Source organism: Tiliqua scincoides, chromosome 3, assembly GCF_035046505.1.
Source record: "Tiliqua scincoides isolate rTilSci1 chromosome 3, rTilSci1.hap2, whole genome shotgun sequence".
Classification (NCBI taxonomy): domain Eukaryota; kingdom Metazoa; phylum Chordata; class Lepidosauria; order Squamata; family Scincidae; genus Tiliqua; species Tiliqua scincoides.
In genome coordinates, this window is record NC_089823.1 from 214,643,358 (window position 1) to 214,670,555 (window position 27,198).

At 40.6% G+C, this 27,198-nt stretch overlaps 3 protein-coding genes across 3 annotated transcripts in view; 1 reads left to right on the forward strand and 2 right to left on the reverse strand.

The window, feature by feature from the left end:
- Positions 1–27,198, forward strand: part of MED12L (mediator complex subunit 12L) — a 208,277-nt gene that overhangs the window by 47,452 nt on the left and 133,627 nt on the right. The window contains exons 12-15 of the mRNA XM_066622573.1: positions 64–190; positions 3,225–3,439; positions 4,663–4,767; positions 6,472–6,654. Coding sequence (XP_066478670.1) covers positions 64–190; positions 3,225–3,439; positions 4,663–4,767; positions 6,472–6,654 — 630 coding nt within the window. The remainder of the gene's footprint in view (positions 1–63; positions 191–3,224; positions 3,440–4,662; positions 4,768–6,471; positions 6,655–27,198) is intronic.
- GPR171 (G protein-coupled receptor 171) lies at positions 7,736–15,557 on the reverse strand. The gene is made up of 2 exons (XM_066622575.1): positions 15,532–15,557; positions 7,736–8,932 (listed from the first exon to the last, which is right to left on the reverse strand). Exon 2 carries the CDS (start codon positions 8,899–8,901, stop codon positions 7,864–7,866), a length of 1,038 nt encoding a protein of 345 aa, XP_066478672.1. The 5' UTR covers positions 8,902–8,932; positions 15,532–15,557; the 3' UTR covers positions 7,736–7,863.
- P2RY14 (purinergic receptor P2Y14) lies at positions 21,489–25,682 on the reverse strand. Its single transcript, XM_066622577.1, has 2 exons — positions 25,626–25,682; positions 21,489–22,522 (listed from the first exon to the last, which is right to left on the reverse strand). Exon 2 carries the CDS (start codon positions 22,500–22,502, stop codon positions 21,489–21,491), a length of 1,014 nt encoding a protein of 337 aa, XP_066478674.1. The 5' UTR covers positions 22,503–22,522; positions 25,626–25,682.

Below are 27,198 nucleotides of genomic sequence, written 5' to 3' on the forward strand. Positions count from 1 at the left end.
ATTTATAACTGATGTTTCAGTTCTACACTGACTAGTTTCTCCTTCTCTCTTTCATTTTTGTAGAGATGTGGCGAAGGAGAAACCTTGGATGAAAAGGAATCTATTTCTTCAGCGTCACTTGCTGGGTCCAGCCTTCCTGTTTTTCAGAATGTCCTCCTTAGGTTTCTAGACACCCAAGCCCCTGCGTTATGTAAGCATTCATTCATGTCAGAGCAGGATGGAACATTTTCACCTTTTGTTCGGCTGTTGAATTTGTTCAGCTTCGTTATTGTCATCGCTCTTGCTCTCCATCTTTCCCATCCATTCTCCCTGATCAACAGATTTTTATTTTTTTTCACATGATGGATATAACTTTCCAAAACATTGTGTTTGGGGAGCTGAAGTACTTGTTCACTTTGTCTTTGCTCAGCTTTTGAGATATTTAGTTGCCTGGGAAGCTTGGGAAAACTGTTTTCAGCATGCCTTCTCCTGAGGGTTAGAACTGATAGTTAAAATTAGACCTAAAATAAAACATTCTCAATGTGTCAGACCTAAAGCATGAAGACATCGGTTTACCAGCCTAGATTCCAGTTATCCTGCAGTTATTCTTACATCTGGAAATTAATGGGTGTTGGAGCAAGTTATTCTAGGTTTGCATTTCCCTTCATGAACCAAGTCTTCAAGTTGACTTCAAGGGTCTCCATTTGTAGTGGAATGCAAAATATAAGGAACTGACCCTTTCTAGTTGTGGTGTCAGACCTAGAGAACATATTCAGTGGGAAGATCCAGCAGTGTAATTGTCTTTCTGCTTTAATGGGCTGTGAGAACTTCAATGTAGGCCTTCAGAGGATATTTTTCGACTGTGTTAACTACTACTTTTGTGTTTTTTGTTACTTTTTTATCATGATTCTTACTGCTTAATATTAATGTTTATATTCTGCTTGAGTCCATTATATGTTAGAAATTGGGAAAGGAGTGAAATATGTGATCGTGGTGTCTCTACTTTCAAGCTGCTATGGTTACGTAATTTGTAATAGCTGCATATGCAGCTCTCACCTGGCGGTTTCAGTCAAGGTCAGCCTAACGATGAGGCTCACTGGGGCAATTGCCTCAGGCAACAGATTGGTAGGGGGTACGTCATCCAATCTCTTATCTCTGCTGCTCTCCCCCCCCCAAACTCCCTGGATTGGAAAAGAAAGAGGGATCAGAGTGGAGAAGGAAGTGTAGAGGACAAGAAAGTAGGCTGGTTTGCTACTCTTCTCTACATTTCCTTTTCTGCTCCATTTTCCTCTTCCTTTTCCACTTCAGGGAAACTGCTCAGGGGGAGCAGAGGCCAGCATATCAGTTACAGGAAAATTTTGCACACTGCCACAGGTGTTGGCAGTCTGACCCTGATGGCAGTATACACAAATGGTGCTTCCGCATGTATGAGCCCAAAGTAGTTCTCCATAGGGAGAAGAGAGCCATAAAGTGTGAAATACCAGTCAATTTTTGAAAGCATGAGGATATAGGAAAGGTGTAGGTTCCTGTCAGGTACCATTAAAAGGCATTGGTTAAGCGTTTCACTTAAAGCGTTTCACTTAAAGATCAAAGAAAAGTATTTTTTCAGTAAGAGCATGATCTTGCTTCAGTGAACAGCTCCATTCAAAATGAGTAGGGCGCTTAGGGCCCAAAACTATCCAACTTTCTAGTGCCAGTGCAGCTGCAATGCAGCCCCTAGGTGAGGGAACAAATGTTCCTTTACCTTGTGGGGGCCTCCAAAAACTACCATCCCATCACAGGATGCAGTGCACACCCCGCCGGTATGGCCACACCAGGGCTGGAAAATTGGATAGGATTGGGCCATTAATCCCTAAGTGAACTATTGACGCTACCTGTGGCTTATCTATTAGTTGACTGGCAACAAGTCCGCAGGGGCATTGTGGGAGGTGCGCTGGCTGAGCCGCTCAGCAGCACAATCACAACGCAACAGACTGCAGAACAGAGGCACTGCTCTGTGTGCTGCACATCATTTGACCGGGTTTTTGAGTCCCACATGCCCTTACCTGTTTAGTGCCGATTTCAGGGTCATCTGAGGTTGTGAAACCAGGAAGTAAGTGCCAGTGATGTCATCACATTGTACGTTGTGTCATCAGCATTTACTTTCAGGTTGTGTGACTGACAGGGACAGGGTGTCGCAGGGCTGGGAAGTTTACACACATAAAACATACAAAAGTTTACAATCATACAAAATCATGCAGGGGATGGACAGAGAAGATAGAGAGAGGCTCTTTCCCCTCTCACATAACACCAGAACCAGGGGATATCCATGAAAGTTGTGTGTTGGGACAGACAGAAGAAAATATTTCTTTACCCAGTGTGTAATTAGTACATGGAACTCTTTGCCACAGGAAGTAGTGATGGCATCTTGCCTAGATGCCTTTAAGAGGGGATTGGACAAATTTCTGGAGGAAAAGTTCTTTAAGGGTTACAAGTCATAGAAGGTATGTGCAAGCTCTTGTTTTTAAAGGCAGGGTGCCTCTGATTGCCAGAGGCAGGGGAGGGCACCGGGATGCAGGTTGTGTCTGTTGTCTTGTGTGCTCCTTGGGGCATTTGGTGGGCCACTGTGAGATACAGGAAGCTGGACTAGATGGGCCTAGGGCCTGATCCAGTGGGGCTGTTCTTATGTTCTTAACTACAATTCCCAGAATGCCTTGCAGGTCTTCTTGTTATCTGGTGTGCTTCCTGGGGCATTTGGTGGGCCACTGTGAGATACAGGAAGCTGGACTAGATGGGCCTTTGGCCTGATCCAGCGGGGCTCTTCTTATGTTCTTAAGTCTGGGAAGTGTTGCCTGTGGTGACTGTTTTGATGGACTCTGCTTGCTGCTGCAGGTAATGCTTCTTATGGAATGTTTTGTGATGAAAGCTGCTGATGTTATGCAAATGAAGTACAACATGATGCATATAAAATCTAGTAATCTTTAGTTGCCTGTTGAACTTGTATAGGTGGTTCTGTGAGAGAGTAAAGTGGCAACATTGGTGCCGTGTACAGTGGGTTTTAGTGGTCGCTCTTCCTTACCTTGTGGTAACCTGACTATCCTTAGATAGAACCTGTGTTGTAGGATGAGCTGACTTTGGAAGGTCTGGATTAAGCAAAGACCACGATGTTTTGTATTTGTCATTACTATTCAGTAGATTTTAAATTTAATATGATTTTCATGTGTGTGCGGTTTTTTTTAACTTCTTCAGTCTTGTTTGTTCAATAGCTGACCCAAACAGTGAATATGAGAAGATGGAATTTGTGAATCTAGTACTTCTTTTCTGCGAATTTATACGACATGATGTGTTCTCCCATGATGCTTACATGTGCACTTTAATATCGCGTGGAGACTTATCAGTCACTGCCACCTCTAGATCGCGCTCACCAACTGGGGAAAATGTGGATGAACGCTATGCTAAGGAGCAAGATATAAAACTGGAGGTAAGAACCATATTTGTGTATTGTTTTTCTGCTTCAATTTGTCAAAAAGGAAAACTGATACTATTGAGCTAATAAAAAATGTCCATAATTGTGTGTTATTTGTATGCCGGGTTTTGTCATTCACATTTCCTCTGTAGCTCTCCTGATGGCTTCCTCCAGATATTATAATGGGAGTATGGGAACTGCAGATTGGCTCCTTCCCATGTCATGAAGGCAATGTGAGAAGCTCCAGGCAACGTGACAGCAGACCATGTTGTTGCTGTTCCTCCCTGTTTTCTGGAAGTGTGTTGATGCTGGCAAGGGAAGGAGCAAATTAAGAAATCCCTCTCATATGACCTGAGGTATCTCATGTTACCCTACTGGCTCAGGAAGGAGTTTACAGTGCATCTACTCCCAAGTTACTATTGTAATATGAGAGGAAGGTCTATGTGTGCTGTATATTTGTGCTTTTAATTATCCTAATACATTTTGTGTGCCCAGGTTATGCACAGGAGTGGTAGACTACCCAATCCACCGAAACGCCCTGTGCAGGGTTGTTTTGGCATAGGCTCTGCTGTAGGGGAGCTTCAGCCTCAGGAGACCTTCTTGGGGTACAGGAACATTTGTTTCCTTGCCCTGGGGTAAGCTCTTGTGGGCTTGCTGGGTCAACTTGGACCTGTGCTAGCTCTATAGCTGGTGCAAGTTTGCATTGACCCAGGAAGATCAGGCCTGGAAAGAAGGTCAGGGTTTGGTGTGCACTGTGGCCGAACTTGCCCCACCACCTTCCTGCATTAAGTTAAACAGGCAATAACTTTGTGTGAATAAACATACACATGGTAGTTTGTGGGTCATCCAGTTCTAGGGCCTTCTGTGATAAGGATCAAGCAATGCAACATTCTGGTTATATGAAGTACGTTAACTTTGAACCCGTATCTTTCCTGGGATATTTCCTCTTTCAGGGAGCAAATGCAGTCAGTGCCTTCTTAAGTGTCAATGCACATGCAGTCACTGCTCCCTTAAGTGCAGTTTCCCCAAGCCTGTTACAGAGAGAATTATTTTATAAGTGCAACTTCAAAAAACAGCTCACTTTGTTTGTTATGATATTGATAGAGTAAATGTCTTTAGTTCTGTTTATAGCCTAATCAATGATTTTTATTCTGCTTTTTAAACTGAATGATTTAAACTGGCCAATCATTCAGGGCTTACATCATACTCTGGTATTTGTTTTTTTCTTCGGTGATCAGGAGCATAGTATAATGGAACATATGTACGTTGACTCGGGAACCACTAATATTTTTGATGACGTAGACAAGAGTGACTTTAAGACAGACTTTGGTTCGGAATTTCCAGTAGGTTTAAATTCTTTTTTAAAAAAAAAATTCATTTTTTCATTTTCCTAAGTACATCACCATGAACCAACATTTGAAACACTTTAACCAATTTTTTTTTAAATTTCTCTAAGTAGTATTAAAATATTTCACCTTTCTTCTCCATAGTCAGCTTTCTCTCTTTGGAACAACATCATGTTTTTAGATTTACAGAAGCTGCCTTATCTGTTTCCACTTCAGTACCACTTCCACTGTGTTTAAAATGAACACATCATAAACAATGAAGCATGATCTCATTTCCTTATTGAGAACACTGTGTTAAGAGGTTCTTAAAATGATAGAGCAACCTTTATCAGAGCCTCTTTGATGCTGTCATTTTTTGTCCTTTCCTTAATTAATTTTTTGTCCTTAATTGATCAGGTGATGTGAATGATTAGCTACAGTGCAATAGTACAACCTGTAAGCATTCACAGTGACAGAATCTTAAAGGAGAGTTTTCTGAATCTCTTCTGTGAGCTCTTGAAATGGGGTCTACTGGATAGTTAATGGTTCAGATGAGTGTTCCCCAACAGGTGAAATAAAGCACTTTTAAAATGAAAGCATGTCAGACTTGTGTAAAGTATTTAGTTGGTTTGCAAATGTGTATCTATTTATCTTTTTATTAAAAAAGAATACAACCAGTGGTTTACAGCCAAAAGGTTAAAAACAAAGCAAATGCAAAACATCAAGATCCACAGGAAAAAAAAAAACAACCCAGATATAATAATACCATGTCAAAAACAACAAATTTTATGAGAACATATTTCAGGCAGTGCAATAATAGCCTATGGCAAGTCAGAGACCAGTGTTTACATGAGTCAGATGAATTTAGCCCCAAAGCTATGTTGTAGCTTGTTGTCTGAAGGTATATTTGGCAGATTTCCCTGTGAATGACATTCCACATAATTGGTGACTCTATCAAGAAGTGTCTGCTCTTAATGGAAGGAGTGGTTCAAGCTAATCTGCCTCTTGAACTCCCAAATTCTACTGCCTTACTTCTGTTCACTATTGCACATTCACACCCACCAATGTGCATTGTACAATCTTTATCTACTTGTCCTCTTACTCTTCCATCTATTTTTGTAAAGTAACAGTTTCATGTTCACAGCCAAACCTGACATAACCTTTTATTTTGGCAGTGCCATCTTTCTTTACCCCAAGAATATAGCAAGAATACTGAACATAAGCTGTATTTCCACTGTATTTCTAACCATGATTCCATCCCTCTACTTCCCCATTCTACATCCAGGACTAGGAGCATTTCACTTTTCCCTGTCTACTTGCGCATTCTAGTTCAGAAAATGTTTCAGTAATGTAATATATTAGTTTTGCTTTTATTTTTCAGCAGTGTAGACAGAATGTGTAGAGTGGGTGTGATGCTAAAGCATGCTTATTTGAAAACCAGGTTTGTTGAAACTGATAATTGTTTACAGATCAAGACAGTGCCATAAGTTTACTTGTAAGAGTGAATTTCCTTTTGAGCACCTGTTGAAAACAAGTAGCTTAGTTATTGCACACTTCAAGAAATTTCAAGCACATTTTTTCCATTGCCATACCATACATCAAAAATACTTTTTTGGGAGGTCAAATCAAGTTATGTTGGTATAAATATAGAACTGGACATACAACATAGCATACAATGAATATTTCTCTTTACAATATTACATTTTGTTTTACATGGCTTAGATTTTTTCTCCAATGCCTGGAGAATCTTGTGAGAATCTGAACTCCATATCCATACTAGACAGAAGAATTTCAGTGAACAGTGAAAAGTCTATGAAGAGGGAAAAACTGAGGGAGCTGATCTTTCCATCAAACTATAACCTCCTTCGCCACTTGCAGTATGCAACTCATTTCCCTATACCTCTGGTAAGTAGGCTCGTTCCATTTTAAAGAGATTGTTTAAACATTTGTAAACATAAAACCCCAATCTTATGCATGTTTCCTTGACAATACAATTCATAAGCATATGAAAAGAGCCTTGTTGCATCAGGCCAAAAGCTCATCTAGTCCAGGTTCCATTACCACATCCTGTGGCAAGGAGTTCCACATATTAATTTTGCGTTGGATGAATAAGTATTTCCTTTTGTCTGTTCTGACTCTCTGGCCAGTCAATTTTGATGGATTATTATTTGCTCTGGTTACCTGAATTGAAACCTCAAATAGGTTTATGCTGAAATTTTGCTGAAAATCCTTTAAAACATATGGATATTGTATATGAAGTATGTTTCACTTTTTGAAAAGCTGCTGCCTTCATGCTAATAGCAACCCTTTTCATTGCTGGTTTTACATCTGAATGTTCTGTTCTGGTTAGAGATTATCTGTGCTAGTTAGATGATCTGTATTTCTTCCAAAAAGCATACACTAAGATTCCTTTAGTCATACTAGATGCATTATGTGCATGGGATATGTTTATGAACATAAGGCTGCTGTTCAAATGAGACCACTTCATTTTCAAGTAAGAATAATTAATTAAATGAACCAATGTAAAAGGGACACTTAATCTTCATTCGACTGGTTTATTAATAGCAATTGTGTAAGTCTTAGGTATGTGAGTAAAGTCTAAACTAAACATTTGCCAAACACTGAAGCAAGAAAAGCACTAGGAAAGGAGAGAGGTGATTGTAAAGTTGCACTGAAATAAGTTTACGGAAGTCTGAAGCATTTTGAATTTGTGAGAGTAGGTATCAGGTCGCATACAATATTGCTTTTGTGATCCTGTAAAGAGATGGACAGCAGAATCCTAACCTGCATTGGTGCAGCTGGACTGTCCGGCCCATGCTGTATCCAGCTCAGGTAAGGAACAGGCTGGAGGTATCCTCAGGGTAAGGGGATATTTTCCTCCTTACATCAAGTAACTCTCCAGCCTGGGCAAGGAGGCTACTTGGATCTGTGCCAGCTAAATTGCTGGCTCACATCTGAGCAGCCCTGTGTAAGGTGTTCAGGTCTCGGAGGGAGGATAGGATACAGCAGAGGCCTCCTCTACTGTTGCTGCCCCCCTAGACCTGATCTGCCCCGTTCTGCTCTCCCTCACTCAGATATTCCCTTTCCCATGTCTAGGAAGGAACAAGTGTGTTTTTAATGTGCAATAAATGAATTGTTTGGAAAGGCCTGCAGTCTCTCAACTGAAACATCACAACGCTTTGCTTGTTCTTCAGTCATCTCCTGTTGTTCTTCTGGGAGAGTGTTTTTCTCTTTACGTGATCCAAATGTCTTGGTTACTTTCAGCCTAAATGTCTTTGAAAGATAAAAATACAAAATAGGGTCAAAACACAGATTTGACACACCAAACAGCAGGGTAGTTTCCTTGGCTTTAAAGAGGAATTGTCGGACAGAACAGTCGGTGGTTATGGCTTTGCTTTGGGTCAGAGTATACGGAATCCGAACGATGTGGTAAGGAACAAAGCATATGATATAGCTTGCAGTGACCAACAATATGTTCACGAGAGCTTTTTTTACACTTCTGTAGCTTTCACTGTATTTGTTTCGATAGAGTTGTCTGATCACAAGGAAATTGGAAATAAGCACCATGGCTGAAAAATTTAGAAATATTGCAGAACATATGAAATTGGTAAACACGTGCCAGTCTCTTCCCACTCTTGTTTTAAAATCGATACATCCTACACTTGGGCTTTCTTCTGTTTCTTTGATTGGAATTGCCATGTTTGGAATCATGATACAGAGAACCATTATCCATACGACTGCTGATATCATCTTGGCAAAACCAGGCTCTTGGATGCGGTAGATCTTGCTCATGCGTATTAACTGAAGGCAACGGTCCATGCTTACAAATCCCAGGAATATGATTGATAGATACATGTTGATGTAGATAAAGCAAGCTGTGACTTGACAGTGGAATATTCTCACTTTCCAGGGAGCAACCCCTAAATCAACCACGATTTTCACTGGCAAAGCAAGGGTCAGCAGAAAATCTGCTGTCAGGAGATTTATTAAGTAGACGCTCATACATTTTTGGTGCTGCTTCATATTTGTGAAGGTCCATAGAGCAAAGCAGCTCCCCATGAACCCAATAAGGAAAATCAAGTAATAAAAATAAGGAAATGGCTCCATTGCAGTATAGACGTTGCAGCTTGAGACATTGCTTAAGGGCATCATATGAAATAGGCAAAGCTCTCTGAACCAGAACCTAGGGATGCACATAGAGAAAAATAAAATAAATGACTTTTTTCTGAACGATGCTGAAAGGTTGTTACAATTTAGTTCATTTTATAGAATGTACTGTCAGATCTGAAATCTTGAGTAGTTCAGGAGCATTTGTACTCCTCAGGTGAATATTCAGGGACAAATGTCTTAACGTTTAAATAACATCCTGACAAATTTATTAGAAAGAGCCTGCTTTTATCTTATGAGAATTAGGCTCAAATCCTAACCTGTTTTCCTGCACTGACACAGCTGTATCAATAGGGCATGTGCTGCGTGCTGCAGTTGGGTGGGAGTCATGGAGACCTTGTCAAAGTAAGGGAATGTTTGTTCCCTTACCTTGGAGCTGCATTGCTCTTACCCCAATGCAGGAAAGTTGGTTAAGATTGTACCCTTATTCATGCAAATATTCCCTGTTCAACTAGTGGACTGATCACTGAATTAAATTGTTTACCACTGAAAGCTACACACTTGTGTGTGGGGGTGTATTGTAAATAATTTAGGTATACTTTTGCAATTTTAATTTGGGCAAACAGAAAATGGATGTTTCTGGTCATATATATTCTTTAGTCATGCACATGAGGGAGTTGGAATTGACTTTGGTTTGTGGAGACACAAATATATTTGATGGGCAATTTTCACAATGGAGAGAGGTAAAAAACTTGTGTGCCCCAAGGATCTGTCCTGGGACCGGTGCTTTTCAACCTCTTCATAAATGACCTGGAGACAGGGGTGAGCAGTGAGGTGGCTAAGTTTGCAGAGGACACCAAACTTTTCCAAGTGGTGAAGATCAGAAGCTATTGTGAGTAGCTCCAGAAGGATCTCTCCAAACTGGCAGAATGAGCAGCAAAATGGCAGGTGCGTTTCAATGTAAGTAAGTGTAAAGTCATGCACATTGGGGCAAAAAATCAAACTTCACATATAGGCTAATAGGTTCTGAGCTGTCTGTGACAGATCAGAAGAGAGATCTTGGGGTGGTGACAGACAGCTCGATGAAAGTGTTGACCCAATGTGCGGCGGCAGTGAAGAAGGCCAATTTATGCTTCGGATCATTAGAAAAGGTATAGAGAACAAAACAGCTAATATTATAATGCTGTTGTACAAATCTATGGTATGGCCACACCTGGAGTATTGCATCCTGTTCTGGTCGCCACATCTCAAAAAGTACATAGTGGAGATGGAAAAGGTGCAAAAGAGAGCGACTAAGATGGTTACTGGGTTGGGGCACCTTCCTTATGAGGAAAGGCTATGGTGTTTAGGCCTCTTCAGCCTAGAAAAGAGACGCCTGAGGGGGGACATGATTGAGACATACAAAATTATTCATGGGAAGGATAAAGTGGATAGAAAGATGCTCTTTACGCTCTCACATAACACCAGAACCAGGGGACGTCCACTAAAATTGAGTGTTGGGAGAGTGAGGACAGACAAAAGAAAATATTTCTTTACTCAGTGTGTGGTTGGTCTGTGGAACTCCTTGCCGCAGGATGTGGTGACAGCATCTGGCCTGGATGCCTTTAAAAGGGGATTGGACACGTTTCTGGAGGAAAAATCCATTATGGGTTACAAGCCATGATGTGTATGTGGAACCTCCTGATTTTAGAAATGGGCTATGTCAGAATGCCAGATGCAAGGGAGGGCACCAGGATGCAGGTCTCTTGTTATCTGGTGTGGTGATGGCATCTGGTCTAGATGCCTTTAAAAGGGAATTGGAGAAGTTTCTGGTGGAAAAATTCATTACGGTTAAAAATTCATAATGGATTCAAGCCATTATATATATGTGCAACCTCCTGATTTTAGAAATGGGCTATGTCAGATGCAAGGGAGGGCACCAGGATGCAGGTCTCTTGTTGTCTGGTGTGCTCCCTGGGGCATTTGGTGGGGCTGCTGTGAGATACAGGAAGCTGGACTGCATGGGCCTATGGCCTGATCCAGTGGGGCTGTTCTTATGATGCTGCATAGTGTACAAAGGGGTAATCATGTTTACAGTAGTGGATATTTGTTTAATTGGATCTGTGGTACATTTAAACTTTGGAAATGGACTCTTGTTTTTTAAATGTACTCAATACATGTACTCAAATGCATTTCAAATATCCAATGCAAAATATAGTAATTTCGTCCATCCCTATTTCTGTTTGTAGAGATGCATATTCTTCAATTAAAGTTCTTTTGTTCTATCAGTGTAGTAAAATTAAAAATAATCACATTAGTGTAGTGGTGTTTTGCTATTTTATTCTGTAATGTTATATTTCCTGTCCATCATCTTTGGGCATTTTTAATTAAGAAGCAAGAAAGGTGTATTAAAGCATATAAATTAAGAAGCAAGAAAGGTAAAGAAGAATGTTAATGATCCAAATCTTCTGCAGCACAAAATCTTTTTGCAACTTTTACTGGTAGACACAATTGTTAGAGCATGTATGCATGCATACTGAAGAGGAAATGGTTATTTTTAACATTTCTAAGAAATGACAACAGGGTAATAGATTCCAGATGAAAAACACTGAGCCCTCAGCTTCCTTGAAACGTATCACACAACATCTCTCCACACAGTAACCAAACTATACAGTATGTGGCAAAGAAAATCTGTGATCATACCTCCTGAGCGTATTTTGTTGATTTGTTTTAGAATATATACTGTATTAGGGACTCCAAATTTGGTGGAAGTAGAGTTAACCTTTCCCCTGCACTGTTTCTCCTATCTGACCATTCAGAAAATTTGAGGGGAAAGAGCAATATATAGGTGGGCCCTCTTTATTCGCAGGTTTGGAACCTAACTGTGGGTTCCAAGCCCTCAATCGAGGGTCTCACTTGAGCTCCTGGGTGTGACTGGAAGCACCTTTTGGTCATTTCTGGGGGCCTTTGTGAGGCACAGAGAGGCCATGCACTGCCTCTCCGGGCATGACTGGTAGGCATATCTGGACCTCTGGTTCCAATGCACAGATTCCAGTATCTGTGGGTTTCAGTATCTGCGTGGTGTCTGGGAACGGATCTCCCATGGATTCCGTGGTCCAACTGTATGTATAGATGTTGTATGTTCTCCTTTGTGGGGTTTATAGCAGCTTTAGTAGTATGTGTGGTTTGATTTTAAATTGTAGCCTGTATTTTCAACCTCAATGGGGTCCCCAGAACAGCTTATAATAATATAAATAACACAACAAGCAATAGTCAGTCTATTTAGATGGGGTAATGGCACAGGAAAAGAGAGTTAACCCCCATCATCCTGTGTTGCCACTTAGAAAAAATTCAGGGCCACCCTATTTGTGTTCAAGTTTGGGGTTTTTTAAAATGTTTTGTTAAAAGTTGGGTAATCAAGTTATGATTTTCCCATGTCACATGTTAAGATAGGGGCCCAAAGTGTGTGTTCCATACTGCTCCATGATTCCATACTACGTAGTTCCATTCTATTCATGATACAATTGTGGACTTTTGAATCTCTTGTGGGGTTTGACCCTAACATCTACTCCAAGCAGCCTACCAAGATGTCTACAACCCACTGGGGGCATTTAACCCACACGTCTTTGAAATAACTGAAATAACAATGGGAGCTGTTAACTTCAGTGTTTATAGCAGTGGCTTCATATGTGCATGAGTTTCAGTTACCATAGGGCTGTTGCTATGTCAGATGACCAGTTTTAAGTGCTTTGAAAAATTGCTCAGTAGAGGTTAAGAACTCTGTCACAGAGTCTTTATGTGTTACATAATATAGAAGTCTAAATTAAGACTATAACATTTATAGCAGTGGTTCCCAAGCTTTAGGAGCTCGCAGACCACTGAGGCAAAGATTTGGATTATCGTGGACCACACTACTCCCCTGCACACAAAAAATACAATAAATTTGAAACAATTAGAGAATATTTATTAGATTTATTATTTATAGAGAAGATTTCTGGGTTGCTGCTTTGTTGCCAGCTGTGGCTGCAGGTGGTCTGTTCTCTGCTCTTTCTGGTGGTCCGTGGGGAAGCATATCCCAAGCAAGTGCTCCCCCATGGACTACCGGAGATGACGGAGAATGGACGACCCACAGCTGCAGCTGACACTTAATTGACAGCTACAGACAGTCTATTGTCCACCCTCTCTGGTGGTCTGTGGGGGAGTGCTTAAGAACATAAGAACATAAGAACAGCCCCACTGGATCAGGCCATAGGCCCATCTAGTCCAGCTTCCTGTATCTCACAGCGGCCCACCAAATGCCCCAGGGAGCACACCAGATAACAAGAGACCTCATCCTGGTGCTCTCCCCTACATCTGGCATTCTGACTTAACCCATTCCTAAAATCAGGAGGTTGCGCATACACATCATGGCTTGTACCCCATAATGGATTTTTCCTCCAGAAACTCGTCCAATCCCCTTTTAAAGGTGTCTAGGCTAGACGCCAGCACCACATCCTGTGGCAAGGAGTTCCACAGACCGACCACGCGCTGAGTAAAGAAAAATTTTCTTTTGTCTGTCCTAACCCGCCCAACACTCAATTTTAGTGGATGTCCCCTGGTTCTGGTATTATGTGAGAGTGTAAAGAGCATCTCCCTATCCACTCTGTCCATCCCCTGCATAATTTTGTATGTCTCAATCATGTCCCCCCTCAAGCGTCTCTTTTCTAGGCTGAAGAGGCCCAAACGCCATAGCCTTTCCTCATAAGGAAGGTGCCCCAGCCCCGTAATCATCTTAGTCGCTCTCTTTTGCACCTTTTCCATTTCCACTATGTCTTTTTTGAGATGCGGCGACCAGAACTGGACACAATACTCCAGGTGTGGCCTTACCATCGATTTGTACAACGGCATTATAATACTAGCCGTTTTGTTCTCAATACCCTTCCTAATGATCCCAAGCATAGAATTGGCCTTCTTCACTGCCGCCGCACATTGGGTCGACACTTTCATCGACCTGTCCACCACCACCCCAAGATCTCTCTCCTGATCTGTCACAGACAGCTCAGAACCCATCAGCCTATATCTAAAGTTTTGATTTTTTGCCCCAATGTGCATGACTTTACACTTACTGACATTGAAGCGCATCTGCCATTTTGCTGCCCATTCTGCCAGTCTGGAGAGATCCTTCTGGAGCTCCTCACAATCACTTTTGGTCTTTACCACTCGGAAAAGTTTGGTGTCATCTGCAAACTTAGCCACTTCACTGCTCAACCCTGTCTCCTAACTTGGCGAGATGCTTGAAATGATCAAAGGTGATCCTTTTCCTGAGATCTTGTGGACTACTTCTCAGAGTCTCATGGACCACCTGTGGCCCCTCGACCACAGGCTGGGAAACAGTAATTTACAGTAATGTTGGAACCCCAATCTATTATTGACCAGATCAGTGCAAACCACCTGAGGTAGTTGTTCCAAAACTTTTTTGACTGGCAGTTCCCTTGACCTACTGGGCCATTGGCCATGGTTCCCCATTGGGTCTATAATCTTATACATTATATAGGGTGGTGGTTTTTTTTTTGCTAGGATTCTGCAGCTCCCCTGGCTGGTTTTCGCGGCTCCCCAGGAAGCCATGGCTCACAGTTTGGGAACCACTCACCTAAAGGAATGAAGCTTGTTGAGATAAAGCAGGTTTCATTTGTTTACAAAACACCTGATTTGTAGAAATGAGTGTTGTACAAAATTCAAAAGGAATTAGGGCCATGTTAATGACCATTAACTGTGTGACCACAGGACTAATACTTGTTAGATGCTAGACCTAGGATGGTGTGTATTATGGTGATAGCATGACTATTCCTGAAATATGCTGTGACATTGAATCAGCTACCCATCTGCTACATCTCTGGTAGACCTGGGGAACTTATGGTGTTCAATTGTAAACCTGAATACATGATAATACAAATACATGTGGAAAGCCAATATTCATTGTCATATCTCCACTGCATTCATTCCATGTAAAAGTATGCTGTTGCATTAATGTATGAAGCTGAACTTTGGAAAATGTTATTACCATAACCTGTTACTGTGCAGGTTATATGAGTAACCTGCATGGTTGTTTTCGTTGTTTTTAACCTTTAGAGTCTAACAAGCTCATCCAGAGGAACACAGTGCTAGATGAATGATATGACTGAATAAATCTGTTGTAATATTCCGTTTATTCATGACAGCTGTTAACTCCATAACCAAAGTAATCCCTTTTTCTCAGTCTGAACTAACTCTTCAAATGTTTTATTCATTATAGCAGGGAGGAGTTGTCATCAATAAAGCTAATTTCATATCATCCATTTGATTTTCTTGAGTAGGAGGCTCTATAAAGGGATTAGGCATTGTTAGACCCCATATTCTTTCTTCTGAGTAAAAAGCATTTCATTTTAAGGCAATTACAGAAGAAACCGGTCTCTGAGTACCCAAAATAGTATATGTGTGGTTACCTCCTCCTTGCATTGGCTAACTAAATTCTTGATGACCTATTGGGGAGGGACCACCATTTTTTGAACAAAGAGCATCTATGCATCAGGCAACACCTCTTATGTTTAATTGAAGCTCTCAGGTTTTAATTAACTGCAGGCTACCAATAATTATATAATATGTTTTGGATTTGGGTTTGCAAAGATTATCATAAATAGTGGTGATAAGTTTTTTAAAAAAGAAGAGAAAGGCACATACCTGCTTTATTAGCTGTTGTCGTCTTGGAATCATTGAAAGAGTGAATTGAATGCTTTTAGTATTGTCAGGTGACCAGCTCTCTGCCCGGTGACGTGTAGCTTTCTTCTTCCACGCAATGATTATGTTGGTTTTCTTGCTCTTTTTTTAATTTGTTGGCTCATAAAAGTATTTCTTGTGGCTTTTGACTCTGCCAGTTGACGTATGTGAAACCAGAAACTGCATGCAGGCACTTGAATAGTACAACACTGCTAAAGAGAGTGTTGTAGAACAGTAATGGTTTTTCTTGGGGTTAGGGTGGCAGGAAAGTGAAACTACTTAAAACACATTTTTCAAGAATATGTATAGTGGGTTGCAATAAAATATCTTTTTAAATAAAAGATGGAAAGGAATTTCTTAGAGATTCCCTTTTTTGGGAGTTGAAATCCTTAATTTCTAGTACTCTAACTAGTTTGTAGATCAGGCCGTAAATGGGTATTGGAAAGACATAAGCTATGAGTCTGTGATTCTTCAATGTCTTTATGGGTAGGATTAAATTTAGTTTATAATAAGTCAGGTATTCTAAACTTTGCTATCTTGACTGAGTTGGTAGTTCCCTTTTAATAATTCCAATGCAAACAGCACTTAAACTCCAATTTCATATTTTTGATTGCCCTCTGGCCTACTCCAAACATTTTTTATATGGTTAAACATCAGTTGTTCCCCTTTATTGTCATTGGAAGATGTCCCTATGGATAAACAAATCTCACTTAGGTCAATTGCAAGAAACTACTGCAATAAATAGAAGACTAAAATGATACAGTGTGCATCAGAATACTTTTATTTAATTTAGGTTTTGGATACCAGTTTGTTAGTACCAGTTAATAAAATTTGTTTCAATCCATTAATAAAGTGACCCACCCCTTTGTCTGTTATATTATACTCCTGTCCTTGAAAACAACAAATAATTCACTCCTAAAAAAAAAAAGTTTCAGTAATTGAAACACATTGTTCCTCTACTGGCCGTGTTGTCTTTTCTCCTGAGGTATTCATTTCCCAGACCCAGTCTTTTTGGCCAGCAGGCCTGACAATATAGCTATGCTGTTGAGTATGCCTTTACCTAGCTCCAGTTATTGCTGAACCTACCACATATGTTCTGAGCCTTAATATTAAGTGCAGTAGTTACTTTCAAATGGCTACAGCAATGATTCCCAAACTCTCTGATCCGCTGTAAGTGCTTGCGGGGAAAGGGTGAAGACAGCGATGTGATCGCCACGATTGTGCTGCTGCCAGGAACAAAAGGGTTTTCTTAAAACCTACCTGGAGCAGTGCTGGGGTTCCTTCTGCAGGGCTCCCTGTACCTCCAAACTGCTGTAATTGTGAAAAGGCCACTTACAGTTTTGTATTCGGAGTTGCAGGGAGCCCTACAGAGAAGACCGTGGGCTCTGGAACCTCTGGAAGGCTGGCGCTGCCACATATAGGTACAGAAAACCCCTTTTGTCCTTTACAGTGGTGCAACCATGTCAGAATCCCCAGGATCTGCCCCTAAGAGGGCAGAGATAAGGCTTCCCTGGCTGGGGTGTTGCAGTGCCCCAGTTTTGGAATCTCAGGGCTATAGGAATGCACTGTGCTTTCCTTTGGTCAATTAGAGGGAACATATCCATTTCAGTGGCCGTTGACTGTGATTTGTTTTTGTGTGCCACCCTTAAATTGTGGCCAGAAACAAACTGGAAGTCAGTTTCAGGAGGGGGACATCAGCCTTGCTGCAGAAGACATGGCATGTCACCAAAGCCAACTGGTCTCCATAGTAAATACTGTACCTGTTTTAGTAGTACCCATAAGCTGCAAACTTGAATTATGCCCTACTGTAACCTGGGAAGGATCTGTGGCTTTCCTGTTGTGCATTCACTTCCACTTAGCCTCATTCCCTGAGGTTTCCTTCTTCCTAGAAGGCAAAATTATGCCACTGGGAAATCTGTTCTTTCAGTGTGTTCTCTCTGTATACCTGCAGCTCCCCACCCCCAATTTAACTTTGTGTGAATTGCCATCAAGATACTGGATATTGGCTCTGTTAGACTAACTCTAACTGTCATGACCCACCAGCCAGGGAAGCACTTCTCTCTGCCTCTTTAAGGGGTGGGAAGGAGGGTAAGGCAGCAACATGATCCTACGGATTGTGCTGCTGCCAGTGACAGGAGGGTTTTTAAAAAAACTTACCTGCAGTCAGTACTGCAGTCCTGGGATGTCTGGGGGGGGGGAAGGGGACCAGGGAGCTCTGTACAGGGCTCCCCATGTCTGTGAAAAAAAGAAAAAAAGCAGCACTTCTGGTTTTGTTGCCAAAAGTGGAAGTGTTTTTCTTCTTTAAGACTTTGGCAGGCATGTGGAGGACTCCCCTGCACCCTCCCCAGGACTGCAGCGCTGACTGCAGGTAAGTAGAGAAAACCCCTCCTGTCACAGGCAGCAGCATGATCCTGGGGATTGCACTGCTGCCTTCCCCCCTCCCCTGCAATAACCTTGCAGTGCTCCCATGTAGCACTTTGGGAAGCACTGCTCTAACATGAATTCAAGTTGTGTAACTGCTATGTTACTTGAAGAAGACGTTGTGCTACCAAATGAGAGGACAAGACTAAAAAGATTTTCTAATGGGAAAAAAAATTCACCCTTGTCCTCTGATATAAGCATTTTTTTTAGTAAAATGTATTGAAATTTGTTTTTTAAACATAGCTTTTGCTGAAAAATAAACACTTTATTTCATTTTGTACAAATTCAATTGCATAATGTGCATATTGTTCATCTTTGTATACCTTTTTCTTATTTATTTTTTCATATTGCTATATCACCCTTCCTCCAAGGAGCTCAGGGTGGTGTACATAGTTCCTCCCCTCCTTTCGTTGTCACAACAACCCTGTGAGGTAGGTGAGACTGAGAATATTTTGAATACACACACACAAAAAATCCTGAAACTGGTCAGAATAATTCATTCAGTTCATTCAAAGTTTTAATACAGATGTCCTGTAAGTAAGTTGTAGCCGATAATTTTTGAATCTGGTTGCTGGCACAAGATGAGAACGAGACCCAAGTTCATATATCCTTGGGCGGGGCAGATACTGCAGTATAATATAAGCATGGACAAAGAACAAACCTAAATTGCAGGTATTAGCTAAGGTCCAAAGAATTGTGCAACTTGTTCTGTTGATCCAAGAGGGATTGGACTTCTGACAATCAGTGTTTCCCCTTGCCACACAGCAATTCTGTTTTTGAAACCAAAGTTCCCCTTGATGTGTGCAAGTTTCTGTAACTTAGAGTATAATTCATAGAGTGATCTTACCCACACAGTAACTGTGCTTTTAAGGCAAAGGCAGTGTTATTTTCAGTAAATTTTTCAAAAGAGAGAGTGTGAAGAGAGGAAGCTGCTTTGCAGATACAGAGTGGGTGACTGGTAGGGAAAGGGGAAACCATGGTACAGTGAGTGTCAAGGGAAAAGAAAATGACATGTTGCAAAAGGATATTCCCTTATGCTGAATGACGTGGGATGTACTCGGTCAAGGAAGAAATGAAAGTACAGGAGGCTTTTTATAGACAGTATAGACACAGAAAAGGAAGAACAACAGGATGAAGAGGTAGAAAATCAGTGAGAATAAAAAATTGGAGATGTTAGAGAGGGGATGATGGAGCAAGATGGGGTACTGGCACTGGAGGCGTTGTAAGTCAATTGGAAGATTGGGGGAAAGAAATTGGAGTAGAGGGTATGACTGGAGAATCTGGGAGAGGAGATGGAAATGGGTAGATGAGAATTCACTGACTCTTCAGTGTACTTGGTATATGAGGTTTTAGCATCTGAGCAAGGAGTGAAGGGGGGAAGGATGGTGGGAAGGTAGCAGGAAGTTCTAAGCAGGAAGTTCTAAGTCAGACAAATGGATTTCAGCATGGAGAGAGCAAAGCTGGAGAGACTTTCCCTAGTATCCTTCTAGGAACTCTTTAAAGACTCGAGGGGCAAGCAAGTGCTTGAGGGGAGCAGTGTTGGCCTATTCTGTGAAGAATATAATAAATAATAATAATTATTAATAACTGGGTATTTATATACCACCTTTCTGGTCATCAAATTACTCCTCTGACTTTATTCAAGGTGGTTTACATAGGCAGGCTGTTTCTAAATCCCTGAGGGGATTTTTACAATCTGAGAAAGGTTCTGCCTTGCAGGAAGCACACAACATAGTACAGTGAGTCTCAAGAGTGTCAGTATGTCCAAAATAATTGACTTGGGTCTGACTTCATTTTGTAATCCTGCAGCCATTTTGCAGCAGTTGTGGAAGCTGGTTAGTGGGCTGGGAAAGCAGCTCCTTGAATCTCACTTCACCTGTGTGAGAGGCCTGTTAATGTGTTCGATTCTCATGGCCTCACTAATTGGGAATTGGCTGCAACTGTGATTCTCTAGTTGGGAGAGGTCATAGTGAGTGACCGACAATAGCCTCAGGGGATGAGATCAGTTCCAGAAGTTTTGGCAGGTCCAAATCTCTAATTGGTTAAGAGCTAAGTTTAAGATATTAAGAAAACCCTGTTGTTGGATTGGAATTAGTTGCTCTTTTGCCATTCCATGGATATCTGTTAGAAGAGCTACCCTGTGCTTATACTCAAAAGTTTGTAAGATGCAGGTGAGCATTAGGAACAAGTAAACTCACAAGCTTAGCTTTATTGTTTCAGCACTGTGCATATAATGTATGTATTCTCTGAAGTACCTGAATACCTTTCAAAGTTACATGTAACTTTTGTTCTTTAAATCAGCAGTCTCCAAACTGGAGACCACTGCATACTGGGAAAGGCTTCCCTGGAGCAAACAGAACATTCCGTCCTGCTGGAGAGCCTCCTTACCCTGCTGTTGATCTCCTCCAAACTGCATGCTGGCCAGTGACATCTGCCCAGAAATCTGCCTCAAAGCCTGCTGGGGCGACTGAACCTGGAATCAGCTGACCAGCATGCAGTTTGGGGGAGATCGGTGGCATGGTAAGGAGTCTCCTTGATGGAATGGAACGCTCCATTCACTCGGGGGACAGATTTGGCCATGTGTTGCATCCGGCCTGTGGGCCAGGGTATGGAGAACCTCACTTTAAATAAACCATTATATTCAGACAGGCTTGTTTCTTTGCAAGTGCAATGGAACTGGATTCATCTGACCTAGGCCACTAAGTTTGCTGCTGGAATGAAGCAGAGTCCTGGGGCTTGAGTTCCTGGAGTTTGGGGAGCTCTGTGCTTGCAAGTGCTGGGGAGTTAGCCTTCAGCTTCATCTTGGCTGAAGGACCGGCTATTAGATGGGGTGGTGGCACCTACTGGAGGGTTCTTTGCCCTGAGGACTTGTATGTCCACCTATGTATTTAGTCAGGTGAACGTGAGCAAAAACTTGTACTCAGCGTTTGGCTTTTGACTAGGGACTGTATCCTGCTCTCTCCTGTAATATTAAGACCCTTGAGGTAGCAAGATACACAAGAACAAATTGGGAACATTCCTTTCTGACTCACTGGGCATGTTTGGTCAGTGAACCAAAGGTTCACTGTGGAGAACCAGGACTGTGATACATCCCGTGGATGTGTGTACTGCGTACTGGTACTGAGGACAACAGAAGTAGGGAGAAAGACAGAGATGGAGGGAAAACTAGTGAAATTGAGAACAAAGGAAAAAGAGCCTTTGGACAACCTCTGTAGTGCTGTTCTGTGAAAACGCAGCACAGTACCATGATGGTTGCCAGTTCCAACCACAACATAAATTTTAAAATATGACAGTACTACAACAGCCTCTTTCATGGGGAGGATGTGTACTGGGGATGAAGTCAGTTGTGGGTAGCAGTCTATGGAGAGTATATGTGTGTGGTAGCAGCAGCATCCGGATGGGTTAGAAGTGGGTGATTATTATTTGAAGAATGTTATTTCATTGATCTATCTTAAACTGGTCCTTTTGGATTGACAGCTTGTCAGTCTTGCTCTCAGAATTTAAGAAATAATATTAGTTTCACAAACAGCATATGACCTTCTTGATCTTGAGTTTTCGAATTCCTCAGATGTCTTCACATTGAGGTGTAGTTTTTTATATAACCTTTCCTTGAAGGGTTGGCAAAGAAATACATAAATAATAGGATCAAGGCAAACGTTTGCAGCTGACAGGAGCAGAGTGAGTTCCTTTATGTAGAACAGTATATTTTGTACCTGGCAGTTGTATTGTGTTGTAGTTTGACTTAATGTGTATGGGAGTCTACCAACATGGTAGGGAACAAAACAAATGATAAATACAAACATGATCGTGAAAATATTCCGGCTAGTTTTTTTCCTTGTCAGTTTGGAGTTTTTCCTGAATTTTCTGTGGGAAACGTATATTTTCCTTGTGATTGAACTATAGAAAACTATTAAAAGAAAAAACACAATCCAAAAAATTCCTAGGCAAATGTAGTTTGAAGTTTTGTGCCACGTCCTGCCAAGTTCACTTTTGAGGTTCATGCAGTTCTTGGAACTCTCTTCAGTTGGAGTTTGATTGGTTAAAATCATATTGGGAAGTGATACAAGCATTTGCAGTGCCCACACAACTGCGCAGAGAACTTTGCTACACCTAACAGTGTGAGCAGAAGTGATGAACTGAGGCTTCACAACTTTGTAGTACCTATCAAAGCCTATAAGCCCAAACAATGTTATGCTGATATACATATTTAGGTAAAAAAGAACTGCAGAAAAACGGCAGACAACAACCGTGAGCTGCCATGGTCCAAACTGCGAATCAGCAAAAATTTTGAAAGGGAAAGTTAAGCTCATGATGAGGTCAGCTATGACAATGTTCTTGAGATAAACAATAAAGCTTGTCTTGCTTGGGATGTGTAGGAAAATCCAGGCTGCCACCCCATTTAAAAGAATTCCTCCAATGAAGATGAAACTGTAGGCCAGTGGAAGGACATGTTTTGTTATTATTAGGCTGTGAGTACAGTGGTTTCCTGAGCTGGCTGTGCTTGAATTGAGCATTTTTAGAACATTTTCAGTTCCTACAAGTAGAAGGAAAAAAAAGTGGCACTTGTAAGAAACAATATTGGTATTTTTTTTTCCCCTTTGTTCATTGTAGTGAGCTTGAAAGCCACAGTGATTTGGACAGAAGTACTGCTGTTTTGGAACTTAAAAGAGCAAATAATATTTATGGTAACTACTTTCCAGAAGCTCAACCTGTTGCAGTTTGTTGCTTTTATCTAGAGAGGTTCCCTTATACATTCCCACATGAATTCTTATGATAAGTAGTGGCTAACCCTATTGAGTGAGCTGCAAAAGCATGGCGTATAGGTGTCTTGGGGTTACCAGATGATCGGCCATAGTTTCGCATGTGCAATACTCCAGTTCTGGGATCCTCTATTGCAGTGGCTTTCAAACTTTTAGCACCGGGACCCACTTTTTAGAATGTAAATCTGTCAGAACTCACCAGAAGTGATGTCATGACTGGAAGTGACATCATCAAACAGGAAGATTTTTTAACAATCCTAGGCTGCAATCTTACCCACACTTACCCAAGAGTAAGTTGTATTTACTATCATTGGTAAAAGCACAGACGTAGTAGCCTGTTAAAAGTGTAACAGGTGTGTAACATTTCTGCAAATGCAGTCACGTACCATGGTAGCATCAAGTCTAATATATGAAAAATGGAATATTGAAATAAATGGGGACCCACCTGAAATTTGCTTGTGACCCACCTAGTGGATCCCGACCCACAGTTTGAGAAACATTGCTCTGTTGCATAAGAAGTCACTTCTTTGACACACATGAATGAAATAACATGCTTTTTCTTTTTAATCTATTCCTCAGCTTATTCATACAGATATCTTCTGGGGAAAGAATGTCATCATCACTGGCAGTCTCTCTCTCTCTCCCCCCCCCCCGCTGCCATAAGCCATCTGCAGCAGTGCTGCATCATCACTTCTAGTGTTTCTCTGGAGGGAGTTGTGGTGGAAAATGGTGGTAGCTGGTACATTGGGTTTCCCCAGATATTTGGTACCACCTAATTCCTGAAAATCCTCCTCCTTTTACCCCCTCTTCAAATGTGAATTAAATTTTCTCAATGAAGAATTGAAAAGTATCCACTTAACAGTTCTTACATGATACTTTTGATGCTTTTTGTAGGGCTAAATCCTATTCAATTTTTTTAGTGCTGATGCAGCTGTGTTGCAGCCCTGAGGTAAGGGAACAAATCTTCCCTTACCTTGAGGAGGCCTCCATCACTGGCTCCCCACTGCAGAATACAGTGCAGGTCCCACAGGCACAACTGCATCAGTGCTGGTAATTTGGAAAGGATTGAGCCCTCCATCTGTAATGGAGTTTAATAGCTGTAAATGCTTCAGCTGTAATTCCTGCAGCAACAACTTTTCTTGCCTCCGCCCCCTCAACTGTAGCTGTCTCTTGGAAAATGCAGACTTTTTTGAACCAGAAAAGAACCTGGCAAAGAACATTGTTATGACAATGTTTTGTGTTTCACATAGCATTGCTTTCTCTGATGTCATTGCCAGCGCAGTATTATGAGCCCTGCAAGTCTGGCCCTAGTTCCTTGAGACTGATCCCCATGTCATCTTACATGGAAGATAAGCTGAAAAAAGAGGCTCCAGCATGATAGTGTCTTTGAAGTAGAATGGAATATTTGGATTGGGACTTCACATTCTACACTCCATTGCTCTGTGTTTCTTAAGTAGACCCCTATTAATGTGGCAGTATTTCATACGTTTGAGCTAATTAATATGGTAAGCCCATTCAAAACATTATGTCTCACACGTAGTGTGCTGCCATGTGGAAATGTTTTTTGGCAGCTTCTGCAAGGGGTAAATCATAGGCTTCAATGCTAGGTGAAGCTGTAAGTCAGAGTTGTATAGTTTAGGGAGAGATGTACTTTGCATTAACTTCCCTGCATCTGATTTCTATGGTGATGTTGCTGTGCAAAATGTTTGTGGAAGCACATGATCTTCTATAAGAACTATGAAACAAATCTAGGTGTGCTATATTTTGTAAAGGTTTAGTTTAAGCCTGGAAAAATAGAGGCCTGTGCTTCTATTTCCATTTTAGAAAGATCCTGAACTCCTTTTGGAGTGTTGAGACTTGTCCAATAGACATAGACTATTAGACTTTACTAATAGTCTAATAATTAGACTAATAGTTAATAATTATTAACTAATTAATAATTAGTAACTATCTAATAACTAGTTAATAATAAATAAAATTATTATTTAAATTATTTAATAACTAGTTAATAACTATTTAATATAACTATTTAACTATATATATATAACTATATATATTTAAAATAACTATTTAATAACTAGTTAATAACTAGTTAATAATTATTAACTAATAGTTAATAATAGACTAATAATTACACATAATAGTCTAATAATTACACATAATAGACTAATAGACTTGTCCAATTGAGCTGCATGAGTATGGCTTGAAATCAGGATTAAAAAGTAATTGTAATGCACATCTTGTGAAATATTTCAAAGCTAAAAAGTCTTAATTTGCATTTTAACTGCAAATTCTATGTTAAAAGATGTAGGTTGAATGAGCTACTTTTTGGAACTTTATAAGGGGATAGAAAATGGAAGAGTGTGAGTAAACACTGTAACCAATGTGTAAGTGCAAACTCCCTTAGGCTGAACTTGGGGACATGTCTAAGTAGACATCTTGACTTGGGGTTGGTCACTAGGAAAAAGTTTGTGGACTACCATTTTCTAGAGAAGGGTGATAAAAGGGAGGCTGATGAAGCAAGAGGCAGCAACAGGTAAGGCTTTCTGCTGAATGATTTTGACAGGACTACCAAACAGAATTGCAGAGCTGGTCCAATCTCCAATCCACCCTCCATATTTCTTTTGATGCTTGGAGATCAGCAATAGGGGCACCTTAAGTATTGTGGCAGTGAGTAGCAGCACAATCTTATGCTCATCTATTCAGAAGTAAGTCCTGTTGTGTTCAGTGAGACTTACTTCCAGGTACGTACGTAGAGAATGTCAAACTAAGCATGTATGACGAATGGTTTGCCTCTGAATGGATCCACTGACCTTGTAGGTGAAACCTGAGATATAACTGAAATTGAGTACCATTTGCCTGGTTTATTTTTTTTACCTTGATTTTGTATGTTGTTTTGACGAATCACTTGGCTGTTAGTATTCTGAAGTGTCTTTTCATTGTAAGGAACACAGACCTTGCCATTCTTGGATAGCTCTGTGTGTATAAGAGTAAAAAAAAAAAGGCTTAGTTGAAAAATAAAGATAGGGCTTAGTAAAGTAAATCTTTATTTGATATGAGTACACAATGCCATAACTGAATGGCATTGAATATGATATGGCTATGATACAAAGCCATAACTCTTATTTTAAGAATTTTGCAGCAGGAATTTCTTTAAAAATTTTTTAAACAATATATCTTTACTCTTACAGCACCACATTAATGTTCATGGTATAACTTTTTTAATATTTTAGAAGATGATTCTGTGCCTCTTCTATTCCCCTGTGAAATAGTGTTTGTCATGGTCTTCTCTCTTACCCCTCTCTTTCTTGTGGTAAGTAGCCATGGTAACTTTTAAATCCTTGGTCAGTATGTTTAAATCCTCTTTAGTAGTATGTTTCGTCTGCTGATAGATTTATGGGCACTTTCCCTATAGTTAAACTCATGCATTGGCCAGTCAGTTGTATTGGCTTATAGGTAATTACTGAGCTTTCTATATAATAATTCTTAATGAAACTATCATTGTGTACTATTCAGTGGAGCCATTAAATACCTCCCTCCACAAACTGTATGCCTGCTCGCTGTTCATTTTCTTGTAGAGGAGATTTATAGTTTAAGCATAAAGCTCTGAAATATACATTTGGAGTAAGCAATTGCACATGATAAGATAAAATGGAAGTTACAGGAAAATGCAGTACATACAGTTAATCCAAGTTGTAAGGTCAGACATCTAAGGAGATTTTAGAAACACACACCACATTTGATTTAGTTTCCCTTGTTTTATGGAAACATGTAAAATGATTGTTTTGTTTGCCCACAGTTTTCCTTTGTGGGATTTTGAAAGATCTAATTTCATTCATTTTTATCCTACAAGTTAGGAGAAAAGGAATTTAAATGGTACAGATACATTGTGCATCTCCCCCTTTGTTTAAATAACAAATGGCAGAAGATGGACCTAATAGTGTTAGGTAATAGTATGCTATAAAAAAACAACATATTTTTTATTTTTTTAAATATATTAAATATTTTAAATAAAACAAAATGTCCAGACTGTACTCTCTATCCAGGAAGTCTAACTCAATTCAGTAAGGCTTCCTTCTAAGTAGAGATCATTTAGGAGCATTCTTTCATTATATAAAATCCTCACCCCAAGAGGTATGGTGTATATGATTGCTCCTCAAACTGTTTGCACTTGTGATCCTTTCTAAACTTGTACTATTTTCTGCCTTCCCAAAACAGCGCTAGTCATCATTCCTTCTATAGGTGCAGAGATCCTTGCATGCAGTCACATACACGTAGCCTGCTTCTGTGCGCAGGGATCTGGGGTTCTAGTAATCCCACTGTGACACTGGAAGATAATTACAGCAGGATTTCTGTGTGTCCCATAGAGCTGGACAGATTGTCTTGACAGATATGGCCAGAAGTGACACCATCAGTTTAGGCTCCAAACTTAAGCCACCATCAGCCAAAG